The sequence below is a fragment of the Ruditapes philippinarum genome, unplaced genomic scaffold (genome assembly GCF_026571515.1).
Source record: "Ruditapes philippinarum isolate M1 unplaced genomic scaffold, ASM2657151v2 ctg2596_1_1_1_1, whole genome shotgun sequence".
NCBI classification, from domain to species: domain Eukaryota; kingdom Metazoa; phylum Mollusca; class Bivalvia; order Venerida; family Veneridae; genus Ruditapes; species Ruditapes philippinarum.
Genome location: NW_026863536.1, coordinates 389,885 through 405,138, shown reverse-complemented (window position 1 = coordinate 405,138; position 15,254 = coordinate 389,885). Strand labels below are relative to the sequence as shown.

The 15,254-nt window shown below is 30.8% G+C and overlaps 1 protein-coding gene across 1 annotated transcript; it reads right to left on the bottom strand.

Annotated features, from left to right (window-relative positions):
• Nucleotides 1-256: 256 nt before the first annotated feature.
• Nucleotides 257-14,173, bottom strand: LOC132722381 (ephexin-1-like). The gene is made up of 12 exons (XM_060706878.1): nucleotides 13,999-14,173; nucleotides 13,492-13,595; nucleotides 12,914-13,000; nucleotides 10,918-11,093; nucleotides 10,127-10,279; nucleotides 7,991-8,207; nucleotides 7,684-7,773; nucleotides 6,538-6,695; nucleotides 5,905-6,093; nucleotides 5,336-5,400; nucleotides 4,444-4,545; nucleotides 257-2,405 (listed from the first exon to the last, which is right to left on the bottom strand). The coding sequence occupies exons 1-12, from the start codon at nucleotides 14,171-14,173 to the stop codon at nucleotides 2,263-2,265; spliced, it is 1,659 nt and encodes a 552-aa protein (XP_060562861.1). The 3' UTR covers nucleotides 257-2,262.
• Between the last annotated feature and the right edge of the window lie 1,081 nt (nucleotides 14,174-15,254).

Sequence of the window (15,254 nt, the reverse complement as noted above, 5' to 3'; positions counted from 1 at the left end):
GCTAGCAAACTGATAATAACACGATGTGATATCGACGAAAGAAATGAAAATCTTTAATACGTCTGGGATTTCAAAGGAAATAAATTTCATAAAATCTGGACATACTCTTTGTCATAACACAGACCTGTGAAAAGTTTTGTAATCATTCCCTCCTTATAGAATATATATTTATGATCTGAAATGGAATTGGATTCCCAATGATTGAATGAAGACTATACAGGACATACTGATTATTGTCACTTTCAATTTACAGACATTTAGAGTGTTATCTTATTAACTGGGTCTGCATCTTTCCTCAGAAAAACACAAAGGGACGCTTATATCGATACCCATGTCAATATTTCAAAACAAACATTTTTCTGTTATCATTGATTGTTATTTATCTATTTTAAATTAGTTGATATTATCTTGGTACTTTGCAACCCTCTGTATCGTCATATCCTCATCAAATAGGATTATTACTTCGATCTGATCCAGAATGATCACATATGATTACAGATTCAGAATGACATTCAATGTTATAGGTTTTGTCGATATTACCCTACAAATGAAATAGGGAACGATAGATATATCTTATTTAATAACTACATAGCATGTCCAAACAACCAATTTCTGTTGTCTAACATATCGTTGCCATAGAAAACAATTTTGACTCATTGATGTGACGTGACAGTTTATATTGCGCATGCTGTACTTTGCCCAAATGCATTGCATGATGATCAACATTTAATTATTGTAATAATATGACAATGCAGGTTAAATATGCCTTTATTTGCTGTTTACACAAGTATACAAAAACCACATGCATGAGGGACAAAGTGTGAATTATACAATTAGATAAAAAAACAGAAACAACCAGAAACAAAAGGATATCTAAAAATGATTAATCACGACGAAATCATGAAATTTTGATATCTGATATATTTTGACGGCATGGTTATAATAACTGATAATGAGTTTTCCGAGAACGTAATGATATTAAAGTTAATTTAATAAAGATAAATTAAAAAAAATAAATGAAAGAAAGCTACTGTTTTCATTGACGAGACTTAGGCATGTTGTCTCACATTTCTCTAAAGTAAATGGCAGCGACATATACAATTATGCTTATAGACATTTAAAAAATATATATAATTAACAAATTCGATCAATTGGGCATCATGATTTTTCACAAAGGCATGTGACAGGTAAATGTACTATTGTTTAGGTGTCAAGCCATTTTGTAGTTTTCTTGTATATCAGACAAGATAATCTTCTGTTTACACCGGTGCTAGAAAAACCTGTCTTACACCCCTGATGTAAGACATGTCACGTACTTTAAATAACATCATTGCCGCGCGCCATTTATGAATAAATTGCGTTCTTAGGATGACGTCATTTTACCGTTATGAATGAAGTTGTTAGTTCATACGCTTCTACAAGAAAAGTGCGTAATGAAGATAATTGATATGTAATATGCATGAAAAAGAACCAAACACCAGCTGTCGGTACGGATGGGAATATCTAGCTCTCGGATAACTGTTAAGCGGAAACTCGGCAGAGCCTCGTTACTGCAGTAAACAGTTGCCCTAAAGCTCTTTACCGGCAGCCAGTTAAAGATTCTATAGTCTTGTAAGACAGTTTGTACTTGTCTCTAATTCATTTAAGGTTAATGTTAATTGATTAAAGTGTAACTTTTGAGAAAGGATAGCATATTCTTTAAACTAATTAAAATTAAAAAATATTCTATAAGTTTTTGACTTCATGTTAACGCTGTCCTATCTTTTTATATGGCCATTAAATTCAATAAATCTCTAATTCGCAAAATAGATATTCACATATCCATCGAGTTCCAAAAAGGATAATATGAAACGATCGAAAAGCATAAGAATGATAGTTTCATAAGCTATCATTATTTTGCTGTTCGGTCGTTTTATAAGTAGAAGGTAACATGACATGAAAGCACACCAAGCTTCTTGGAAAAAGTGTGTGTATCTATTTTCAAAGAAAAAACTTTATGTGTCATATGCATTTTAAGTACAGAAGTGTTAATTTGTCAAAATCGTGTAGAACATAAATTAAATGATTTGTATAAGAACTTTAATAAGCATATACAGTTTGCTGAAATTGATTTTTCGCAAACCTTATTCAATGGTGCTTGAAAATTAGGTATTATCTTTGTAATTGCGTATCCAAGTATGTACAGTTGAAATATGTCAAACAATGATATGGCTTCAGCAAAAATCATGAAATTACTACATGAAGTTCGAAATAAAACTATTTTCATGTTGCGTTATTCCTCATCAGAAGATAGCGTTGAAGGCGATGTTTCATTTCAATATGTTCATCATCACTATTTTCCTCGACGTGGCTTTTGGGGAACCAGCCTTCCTCGAAATCTTTAATCCTTTCACCAAACCAGTTGTCTAAAAAATATATATACTTCACTTATCGATAAAATAGCTTGACATTTTCCAGCAAAATATGAATACTATTGTAACTGATAAGATTGATATTTGTAAATAATATACGAGGGGTGTTTAATAATTAAGCGGAAAAGTTTCGTCATTTCCTTGTTTTTTAAGTTAGCTGAATTAAACTAAAACATTTCATAGACAAACATATTTTGAAAATGTACACGGCAAGCACACTAAATCTTTCAAGATTGTAACGTCAAAACACGTCACTGTGGTAAAGAAGCTGTTCGACAATGATCATCGCATTACAATTCGCGAAAAACGATCGGATTGTAGTATCGGCACAAAACTAGCATTACACACAAAGAGCTGATCATGAGACGCATGTGTGTCAGATGGATTCAAAACATGCTGACCGATGAACAAACATTTGAAAGGGTGCATTGTTGTAGTTTCTCAGAAATATCAAAGGGAAGGTGAACGTGTTCTGCAACATATGCTGACTGTTTATGAGGTATGGATCAGCCTATACCTGAAAGGAAATCACAGTGTTTTTTTTTGTTTTGTGGAAAACCCTGAGATCACCTTCACCTAAGAAGTATTAAGTCGACCCATCTGCAAAACAAGATGCATGTTCATTGCCTTCTTTGACGTCGACGGCTTGATAGTGAGACAAGTACCCATTGGTCAGACAGTGACGGTGAAGTATAAATCTAAGGTGAATACAGATCCATACATCTATATATAGTGAAACCCCGTTTTGCCACCACCCCGATTTCGAGACAAACTCGCTTATAAGATCGGTTTTTTTCAGACGCGTTTTTTTTCCATTCTTTATTTTAATGGTCGCCAACCCCGAATTCAAGACCATCCCGTTAATTCCGTCCAGTTAATTCGGTCCTGTTTGGTAAATTCTGTACATTTGTTAACCCCTAAATACAACCACAGACACTTTCTGGGATCAAAATTGTTGAATTATAATAAATATATAAATACATATGTTTGTGTGTGCGTGCGCACGTGTGAGTGCGTGCGTGTGTGTGTGTGCGTGCGTTTTGATTTTTTCTCAAATCTACTTGTGAAACAATCCGGAATATCTGTTTTATAAAGTTTGACTGTTGGAAGGGCTGTTGCTAATGTTGTAATAACTTGTAACCCAACCCATTTGCACTATACTTACATGTGCATGTGTTGCTTTTTTGTGTAATTCATATCTTACATGTATTATATAGTTGCAATAAAATATTATTGAACTTAACTAAACTTTTTCACACATGAATATTGCAAAATCCTTTAGACACGTGATGCAAACAAAAGTTGTCCCAGTTTTTCGGCATTATACGACATCCACTGTACACATCCACTTTATGTTAGTTTGTATAAATATTGTAAGTGTTTACATTATTCTCTCTCGTTAGAGAAAACTTAAAAGAAACAGTCCAGAAATATACTTGTACAGTGTGTAGAAAATCCTGTAAACGTTCTGTCGGTTTTTCTGTTTGACAAAACTCATAAATGAGACCAATCCGCTATTAAAAGCAGATATGCAAAGGCCCTTCGGTGGTCACGTTAGTTAGTTTTTACTGTAAAAATAGTTCTGCAGTAAAAATACTTCAATGGCGTGCACGAGCTTTCTTACGCAGTGCAATGTGCAATTTTGGTGATAAATCGCGATTTATACTTTGACGATTTCCTGTCACGGGTCTACCGTTGTAAAAAATGCGTTTCTTTTCACGGGGAATATTTCTAGATTGACAATGTGCGTGTTTTGAGTGACACTTGCACATGCGTTGAACGTGACGTCCTGATGGCGTTGGATTGCTAAAACTGGAATAACCTTAAAATACATGTAATATTGTAATAAAAATGTATTCAATTTTATTGAATTTTTGTGAAAACATTACCTCTTTGTAACCCAAGAGTATCAAAAGTACAACTGTTACAGCACTTTTCCGCGAATATATTTAACACATCTCGTTCAATTTGTATATTATTAAAATTAAATATTCAACATGTTTTCAAAGAAATGCTATGATGTGTGTTTTACCTTTTTCCTTTACTTTTACTTTTACTTCATCTGATATCTGTAACGACAGTTCATCATCATTTTTTGCGGTGTATGCCTTTATGCACTTCACAACTGGACAATCTAAAACATGGATTACACATATAACTCACATCATCGTGAAAGCCGTAGCCCATATCAACAGTTTAATGATATACACATGTAACAGTGGTTTTCTTCAGGCTCGTGAATATGTTAACAAATTGTATGACAACGTGTAGAAAGTTTTCTATTTTCTTAAACTTTCAATAATTAATTTGTCTAATCATGATCATATAATTACACAAATAAAAATCAAAAAATACAAAAGTAGAAAACTATGTTTATATTTGTAGATTATATAATACAATTCTACTTGAATTAAAGACTTATTGTCAACTGCATAATTCTTTAAAAATTTAGACAATTTACTCATAGAATCCAGATAAGACGACAAGATGACATAAAATAATTGAACGGATACTGATAAAGTTTGTTTGTTTGATTTATTTTGATTTTAATTTCATTTAAATATGTGATTTTGATTATGCCCTAATGAAAATGACATTAAGAGAAACCCTTGTCCGCCATACCGTGTGCGAGTTGGTACGTGTGGTGTTCTGTCAATCTTAATTTTTTTCAATGCTTTTATCAACAGCACTCAGTCATCTTAAAAAGTATTTTATTGTATAAAAAATGAAATACCAACCATGCTTTCCGTTTTAAAAATTTTTATCATTTTATTGGGTGACGTATCATATAAAGATGGCCATCCTTGTCTTTTAAACAGATTTCTAGTTTTGAAGGTTTGTTGGGGTTTTTTTTAATATCTTTTAAGAAATTCAAACCCAAGTTTTAATACCGAACCTTATCCAACAAAAAATAAGTGTTATACCGTAAACTGTATAAATCGATTCTTTCATCGGTACAATAAGTTTCATCAGTTCTTTTCTGTCTCTCCTGTAAAAGAAATAATTGTTTGTTTTGTTGTATTTTCTGAAGGGGCAGGATTCAAGGTATGAAATCATTTCGGTCCTCAATGTAATTTGTGGCAAATGCAAGACGAGTAAATCAGAAATAGCAACTATTTTAACTCCTTACAACACTCTTAAGCTATTGTGTGCTATAATATCGCCGTTGATGGCCATTACATGTAAATCTATGAGTGTTCTTTGGTTATAATTTATTACATTGAAATGCATCACGCTACTGTTTATATTATCATCATATATTACATAATATTATAATATTGTATATCATGCAATATCATTACGAAAGTACTTGAGGGTTATTGGTGTAATTTTACTTTCTGTACTTTTTATGCATTTTAAACATTTTGAAAGCTCATAATAATACATGCAATACAAAATATATAAAATTCAGATTAAGTGCAATAAGTTTAACTTTTTCATGGATGAGATATTATTCCAGCGTTAAATCATAAAAGTATATTGAAAAACGTACTTCCTTTTACATAAGAGCATAAGCTCTGATCTCTCGCTTTTGTGATCGTTTAAAATAACAAGATGCAGTAAAAACCGTTCTGGATCTTTCTCAGGTAGGAACTGTTTGAATTTACCAATATATTTCTCGTCAACGTTTTCATATTTTAAAGCAAGTAGTGGACAATGCTCGACTACGGTATATGGCGGTCTGAAAAAAAATATGTTAATGATTGCGAAATGGCTATCAATTCATACCAATATTGTTGAACAGACTATAATTATTATAATTGTATTGATCAGATTATAGATAAATTAGCTACTTTTTGCTATTTATTCTTAAATACTTTAACATGATGCTGACAGGAAATTACCCAATTCATGTCTTTATCACCTTTAATAAAGCAACTTAAATTCGTGGTTTCATTTCTCAAATTTACAAACTAAAGTTAACATTGAAAGTTAGTCTATAAGACTTTCCCATAACTGAAATTCTAATAACAAGCAAATACCATTCATAGACGGAGATAAACAAGGTGCCAACTTTCACAAATGTCATGCAACATTTGTTCCTCGAGATGAATAAAAATTCTATCATGTGGTCTTCTGCTAAAAATTTCTTTAACATGTCTAAAAAAAGTATCACAGAACTGACCGTTCTTTTTTCTTAGTAAACACTGCTTTATCATTGAAAAAGTACAATCGAAGCTCTTCAGATTTGATAGTCTCATCTTTTTCTGTCATAACTCGTGAAACATCCGAATCCCAGACAAGATATCTCTTGTCTTTTTTAATTTCGAAGTCTGCTTCATCCTGAAAAAATGCGAAAGTCTTAAAACCGTTTAATCATTTTAGTAAATTAAGGTATGACTATCCTTACCTCTGCTTTGAAGAGTATTCGAATAGGCTAGAACATTGAAACTGAGGGTCATGGGTTCAGACCTCAGATAGGTCAACTTTTTTTTCTTTCTTGTTTTCTTTTAACATTATTTATGTATCTCTCCATCCATTTTGGGTAAAAAAGTGTTTATTTTTTATTATTTAATTTATATAGGTATTAATTGGCTAAATAATGCTAAATCTAGTAATAAATGTGGAGTCTGGTATTTTCAAAGTGTAATAAAATCAATACAAGACAGTAAAAGTATTTAATATTTTACAAGATCAACCAATATACTTTTTTAAAAATTGACGGAAACTTTGAAAAACAGGCACTCACTTGGGTAAACTTTAATGATTTTTTTAAATAAGGCTCCCTAAGTAGGAAATTGTCAAACACGTGCTAAAAATGGGTGGGGTAGGATAAAAAAATTTACATATTTTATAAACTTTGAGTGGAAAACATAATTTTGTTTATGTTGATTGTTAACTAAATAGTACTATTTGTTTCTTACCAAAAACTAATGGGAAAACATTTTTCATTAGAATGTTATTGCAGATTATTTAAAGGTTACTCGTTTCTGAAAAAGGGCCCTCATACACCCTAGCCTCAGTTCATAAAAGTGGCCGTAACTCAATTTCCTTACGGTAAAGTTTGGTAAAATTTTGCATACAGGTGTACTTTAAGGTATATATATGACCTATGATATCAATTTTTCAGTTCCTAATAGTGCCCGTTAGGGTGGTTATACCTTAATCATGCTTTAAAAAACAGAGCCGTGTAGGAGCACATTTGTCTCGGAACACTGTGTATAACATATTCGAATATCATTATAAATTTTAATCTTGTTCCAATTGAGGCCGACTTTGACGCTTACAAATGTATCTAAGTTGTAATAAAAATATCTTTTGTAACACCTACCTTATTTGAGAATTCTATTTCAGAAGCTGCACGAACCATGTTATCTTTTCCCTGTTCAACTGCAGCAGTTGTATTGCATCTTTTTGAAATCTGAAATTTTTAACTCAGTAAAATGAATTTGTCTAAATCATTAAACTGTTCTTTTAAAGGGAAAATTTAATATTTTAGATATAATCTTTAGGTTTACAAAGTACATAAGAATGCATTTATCAAAATAATTGAATTAATTAATAAATGTTAATTTACTCTTTTTATTCAAAAGTTTCAAACTATCAGCTCATTTGATTTTTATTTTAAATTTGCGTACCTTTGCAGCTGCTTTACGTGCAGAATTTGCATGTTTCTTCGGTTCGCTTTCATTTCCGTAGATTTTACAAGACTGGTGATATATTATTTGTGTCAAGATGCAAATGCGAGTGATTCTCTTCATTGGAAGTTTTATGAAAGATGTAATATCCATTTCCTGGCAAGCCTTGCTTTTTTCCAATTGTGTTAGATCAGTATTGAAGTCATTTTGTGTTTTACTGAAATTTGATAAGACTTAACTCATGGTTTAATTAATTGTAACAGTAAAAAGTAAAATGTATTCGATAATATAACAAGAACTGTCGGAGGACAGTATTGGTTCGACTATTCAAAATGTTGTCACAAGGGTGTTTTATTGAGTATAATAATGCTAGTTACCTATGAATACATAAAATTGACCGAAAAAGTACAAAGGCTTGTTATTAAGATATTTTATCAAGTAAATCACTGCTTTATTATTATGAATGCATAAAAATGTTCCAAAAAAAGCCACAAACTCTTCAGTAGTTATGGAGATAACAGCTTACAAGCAAAACTTTACTTTGAATTTCTAAGTTGAAAAAGGGGAGAAAAATCAGCCTAAATGCAAGATAGAATTATGGATCTTGGTCAGTGACCTACAATTATGATTCTAAATGCATATGTGAAGTTTTAAATAAATATCTAATAGATATTGAGATATGTAATACTTGCATGTAAACATTAAGCAAGAGACTAAGTAGAAAAAGGGAGATGAATCAGCCTAAATGCATTTACTGTTATGGAACTTGGTTAGTGACATACAATTATGACTCTCCAATTATGACCTTAAGTACTGTACATGTGTAAAGTTTCAAGTAAATATCTTTAAAGACCTTTAACCATTCACCAAAATTTCTAAGTTTCATTGGGGGAAATAATTCTGCAAATATTGCAGGCAGAGTTATTATACAATTTTGCAAACTGATGTACATTGTTAATATAAAAAAGTATTGTAAATTTCAATTGAATATCTCAAGCAATAATTGAGATATTTGACTTTACAAAGAAAAACTTTAACCAAATTTTCTAAGTTCTAAAGGGGCATAATTATGTAAATATTATAGGCAGAGTTATCCAACTTGTCAATCTGATGTTCATTGTCACTATAAATAAGTATTGTAAGTTTCAATTGAATATCTCAAGAAATTATTGAGATATTTGAATTTACAAAAACTTTAACCAAAATTTCTAAGTTAAAAAGGGGCATAATTCTGTAAATATTATAAGTAGAGTTATCCAACTTGTCAATCTGATGAACATTGTTACTATAAATAAGAATTGTAAGTTTCAATTGAATATCTCACGAAATAATCGAGATATTTGAATTTACAAAAAAACTTAAACTAACTTTCTTAGTTAAAAAGGGGCATAATTCTGTAAATATTGTAGGCAGAGTTATCCAACATGTCAATCTGATATACGAGATATTTATATTGTTACTATAAATAAGTATTGTTACTTTCAATTGAATATCTCAAGCAATAATTGAGATATTTGAATTTACAAAAAATTTTAACCAAAATTTCTAAGTTTAAAAGGGGCATAATTCTGTCAATATTGTAGGCAGAGTTATCCAACTTGTCAATCTGATGAACATTGCTACTTTAAATATTTTTTGTAAGTTTCAATTGAATATCTCAAGCAATAATTGAGATATTTGACTTAACAAAAAACTTTAACCAAAATTTCTAAGTTAAAAAGGGGCATAATTCTGTCAATATTGTAGGCAGAGTTATCCAACTTGTCAATCTGAGATATTTGAATTTACAAAAAAACGCAACGCATATTCACTAACGCAATAGACGACGCGGACGCTGACGCCGACGCTTGGGCGACTACAATAGCTCTCATATTCTTCGAATAGTCGAGCTAAAAATGGATTTTCAGTTTATAGTTTCATCTTTATTTTTAGTTTATTTTAGTTTATTCGACTGAGCTATGAAACACGCGTCGTTCGAAAAACTTTAAGTATCTTTTTAGAGTAAAAGATATATACTACTAATATTTTTAAATCTACATCAAAGAACAACATAAACGTCATTTTTTCGCTAATTTAGATTATTTTGCACTTACATGTATAATTCAAACAATAACTAACAATAAAATACACGTTTACCGCAAACATTCTAATCGTTTTATCTGACGATGTTCATTCCCACAATATTCGACGTAGCATTCAAAATGCTGCTCCACATGGTTGGCAACAATTTTACAAACATTTGGTATGAGAATATCCTTCTTCCAATGACTCTCTAATTCTTTCAATAAACTGCAAATGTTCATTATATCAATATAACACTTTAAAGTCGATATTCACCTAAATTTTGACCATAATATGAATGCAAAACAGTAAGCTTGATTCAGAATGAATATTTTGAAATAAACTGTACTTTAAATTCATGAATGCCGCGAATATTCTAAAACTTTTAGAAACATTATTGTTACTAAATCTCAAGGTAATTAATGAAGATTGCTTATATTGCTTGTATATTAACAGATTATTAAATAATGATTAAAAATGAAATTCGTAAAGGAAATCCACTGAGGCCAAAAAACATAAAATATAAATTTCATTCATAGACCTGCAGGGCACTTAAAAACTAATTTACTTTAAGATATGCAAAAAAATTAAGAATTGTACAGCCAAGAAAAACATTGAAACTCATATTTTGACAAATTCTTAGCACGAAAGGAGTAGAATTTCTAACAATACTATCTTCTTCTTAAAACACGTAGTTAGCGAATGATCTGAAAGTTTGTACATATAATTTATTAGTCAAGACCTACACTAAATGGAATATTAATCTCGAAAAATTATTTCAAATCCCTTCATGTCAAAATGCCTCAGTGGAGTCCTTTAACTGTAATTTTATATAACTAAAATTCACTTTGATTAAAACATAATACTTTTCACTTGTTTCTTGGATTGAAGCTATGTTAGAAAAGATATTTTGAAAGTCGCGTTTAGATTCGTCATTTCCTGATTCCATGCGACGAAATAACTCTGACTTCATAAACACATCTATGAAAGTGTTTATACTTTGCAAATAAGAGGCTTCAGACGTTATCATTTCAAACTTCATCTGTGAATGTATGAAAGTATTCAAGGGGGATCATTTAAAATCTAACATTGAATTGTGTCGAAAATTGAATAAATGAGAAGAAAAAGATATGACTGCAATTGGTTTGGCTGCACAATAATAGCAGCTCTTATCATGCTCAAACATGATTTGAAAATGAATAAGGTTTCTGCCTAGGTTCTACATTTGTTGTGAGATAAGCAAATAAAAAAGGCTCCGTGCACTGCGTTAAGTTATTGCTTAAACATTTAAACAAAAATACAATGCACGGTCTTTTGCAAAGGTTGTTCCTGGTGAAGGAACATAGATTCGCTTTTATGTGCAACAAAGACATTGCAATGCAACTAAACCAGGTTTTCAGCGAATGAAAAGTTTTGTAGTCATGGAAAATTCATACGCAACGTTCAATGTATATGCAATGTGAATGATAATTATGAGGAAAACGAAAGTAAAAAGCAAGCAGTTTGTAATAACAGTAATCCCAATTGAGGCTTTCAAATAGGAATAATATACTACAAGTTTGATAAAAGTATCATTCCTAAATCTGGTTACTGACCGGAAAACTTGATGACAAAGCTTATGTGAAAAATTTGTTCTACATCCCTTGAGTCATTTAGGACGAGTTGCGTACAGAAGAATTGCTCAACATATATAATATAAGGAAAGAACAATAGGCATAATTGGGTTATAAATGATCAAATTATTAAACCTCGATATATTCATCAGAACACTTTATGAACAAATTTCTGTGAAAGTTTGGCCAATGCGTTCAGACGACATTGTTTATGTCCACCTGTCCGCCCACCAGCCGTCATATTTCAATCTTATATACATGTTTTCCCTTCAGAGTAACCTTGTCAAAATCAAAATACCAAAATAAAATCCAGAATTCACATTCTGGTAAAAGACCATGCATTGTAAAATGGACAATTAGTATTAAGAAGGTAAAATATGCCATTTCCTTTACAACTCAGGGTTCGGCATTCGTGCTGCTGTTCCTAAAGAATGTTAATCCAAAACTATATGTTCTGATAACCGAGTGCCGTCGTCATATACTTAAAAGATATGAAAATTCCCTCAAAGAATGAAAATTTATATAATTGAAGGCTTAACCTTTAACAAAAGAAAAAAATAACAGATCAATGAAACCTTAAGTTTGAAGAATCAAATTTTAGATGCATTCCAATTTGAACAATCCTTGAAACAATGTTAAAGGAAAATGTGTCCATGCTTTGATATTAATGATAACTAAATAATTGATAAATATCCTAGTATGTTTAAAGATGACTGATATATAAACCTGTTAGCACATTTTTGAATGTTTTTTTTTTAAATCCAAATTGTCACTTGTTACAAAATTTGCCATATAAATGAACATTTTTCTGCGTGAGCTGGTGTAAGAGGTCGTTTACGATAACTCTCACTTATTACAAATGTAAATCTGACATCTAAACATTTCTTATTTTAACTTGTTGGGTTATTTATTTCATTTTTAATATTAAATTAGCAAACAATACACCAATTAATATGTTATCTGAAGATGCATGGCAATTTTGAGAGGTGCAGTGTCAGCCTAGTAGTAAAGGTGTCTTTCGTTCTCAAAATAGCGATCGTGGGTTCAAACCCAACTTTTACTATTTGAGACCGTTGTTTCTAAGTTCCATAAAGCGGACTCAAAAGTGATTTTGACAATCAGTTCGATTAGTAAAGAAATAAAACAACTCAGGGTGATTCCAATTAACTGTTTTGACAATCATTTAGATTAGTAAAGAAATAAAACAACCGGCCATTTGTACAAAATCAGAGAAATAAAAATGCTGTACCTCTTGTAACATTATCTTTTCTTCTTTTTTGCCTTTTTTTTCTTTTTCTTCTTTTATAAAATTTTCAACAGCATCACTGATTTTTACCTGTGAATATTCATGATATATGTATTTTTGGCCTTTCGATCAGTAAATCAGTAAATAACAAAACTAATTTCAACATGTGTTTTTGAAAGTCATAAAGAATTGTGCTTAACATTTTTCTTTGCATTTAATTGATATACTTATCAAAACTAAGAATTGTGAAGCAGCGTGTCCCCGGATAGGATTTTTTTATCCTACTTTGCCCATATTTTAGAAATATTGCGTTCCCTTCTGTCTTCATTAACTGACCTATTCATTCAGCAAAAGAATCTTTTAAAGGTTTTGACGAGGACAATAAAAAAATTTAAAACTTTCTAAAGGATACCTTTCGTACAATTTATCAATTTTCAAATTAAAGTATGGCTGTTTGCTTTGTTTGTTTGTTGTTTTTGTTGTTGATTTTTGTATTGTTTTTGTTGTTGTTGTAATTTTGTTTTGTTGGGTTTTTTTTTTTTGGGGGGGGGGGTGTCCATATAGTGTTTAGTTTATGATACCTCGGTTTTATCTATCCAGTTTTTAAAACAGGTGTTAGGTTCATAATGTAAATCGCATTCATCATATATATCTTCTGTCTCGTCGTCAGAATTCTCTGGATCACCTATCAATTACAACAAAATCTACAAATAATTTGAATAACAGATATTTCAAAAGTAATGAACGTTTTAATTATATTATGTCCAATTAATTGTTCTGTTGTATGAATTCAATGCTTCTTCTCAACATAATATAGAGCAGATTCATTTCAATTCAATTGTCCTTGGCAGTTGTATAGATTACAGCTAGTTAAGATGAATATTCTACTATGCATGTCAGCTTCGTAGTAAGCCAATGTTTTGGCTGTCACTATATGTTTACCTAAATATAATGTGATTGAAATAATTTACGTTTTGGCGTACACATGATGTATAGCTTGGTTGACGCAGTTGATAAGAAGCTTTCTGTAACAATACATAGCCGATGTGGCATGATATCCGGTCGTTGAAATTATAAATATAAAATACCTAATCCTCTTTTCAAATGTTGATTCTGTATCTCTTTATCATAATATTGATAAAGATGCTCCGCTTCTAAGGCAGTTGTGTATTTTACTTCATCTGACGTTTTAGCAATTGTCGCTTCAGGCATATCACCTGAATCAGTTGCACTATCTTTACTTGTATAATCTGGTTCTCCCATAACAATTGGTTGTGGCTATTTTGAATTGTCAAACATATATTAAATTGTATGTATAATAATGACACAATTGTGGACATTGATATAATTGACAGCTTTTGTATTACTTTTATCTTTTATTTCTCAAAATAATATTCTTTTATATTGAAAATCCTAGAATAATTAATTATCACGTACGTTATCCTATCTTATTTGTGTCTTTACATGTTTAAAATTTCTATATATACAAGTATATAAAGTTACTATACGTAATCAGAAGTAGTAAACATAACAGTAAAAAAATAACTAAAGTGATCACTAGTATTTCTCATCAACAACAAGCAATGCTTGTATACACAAAATATAATATAACAATACAATATAATGTATAATGTATATGTATAATAGACTATACCAATTGTTAAACCATTACATCTTTTTGTTTTATCTTAAAATTTTCAATTATGGACCAGCCAATTGTTAATTATGCTTCCTTAAACAAGACCATGAGGGAGATCACTGAGATCACTCAGATCACTCAATGAAGGACTAGATTTTTTTAAGAACACCGTAGAATCGAAGGAACAAACATCAGTTAAATGTATAGTAAATGCATCTATAAATAGCCAGTGAGTTTTTGTCAGGCTCATTATCTTCCGATAATATATAAATCAAATAGCGTTACTCAAATTTCGAAAATATGCTAACTGAAACATCCTATATCTTAACAAAAAAAATGATAAAAAAAACCTTGGAATTACCCAAAAACTAGTTTTTTCATGTTAACACGTGCCCTTACACCTAATGTAATGGTGAAAAGTTGTTGTTTTTTGACATTTTTTATTTTTTGAATTAACCTTTTACCCCATGAGCATATTGCAAGAAATGGCCGTTTTCAATAAAAACCCTCTTGTAACAAGTTCAAACTGCTATGAAACTATGAATAATGCTTCAATACTGATGAAACTTGGCAAAAGTGTAGACAAGGCCTCTGTACCAGCATGCTCCATTGTAAATTTCCTGTTACCATGACAACGGGGAGACGTCTCAAAATTACCGAAAATCACTATTCTGCACCGCTTTTTCCATCAAAACTGATTTCAAA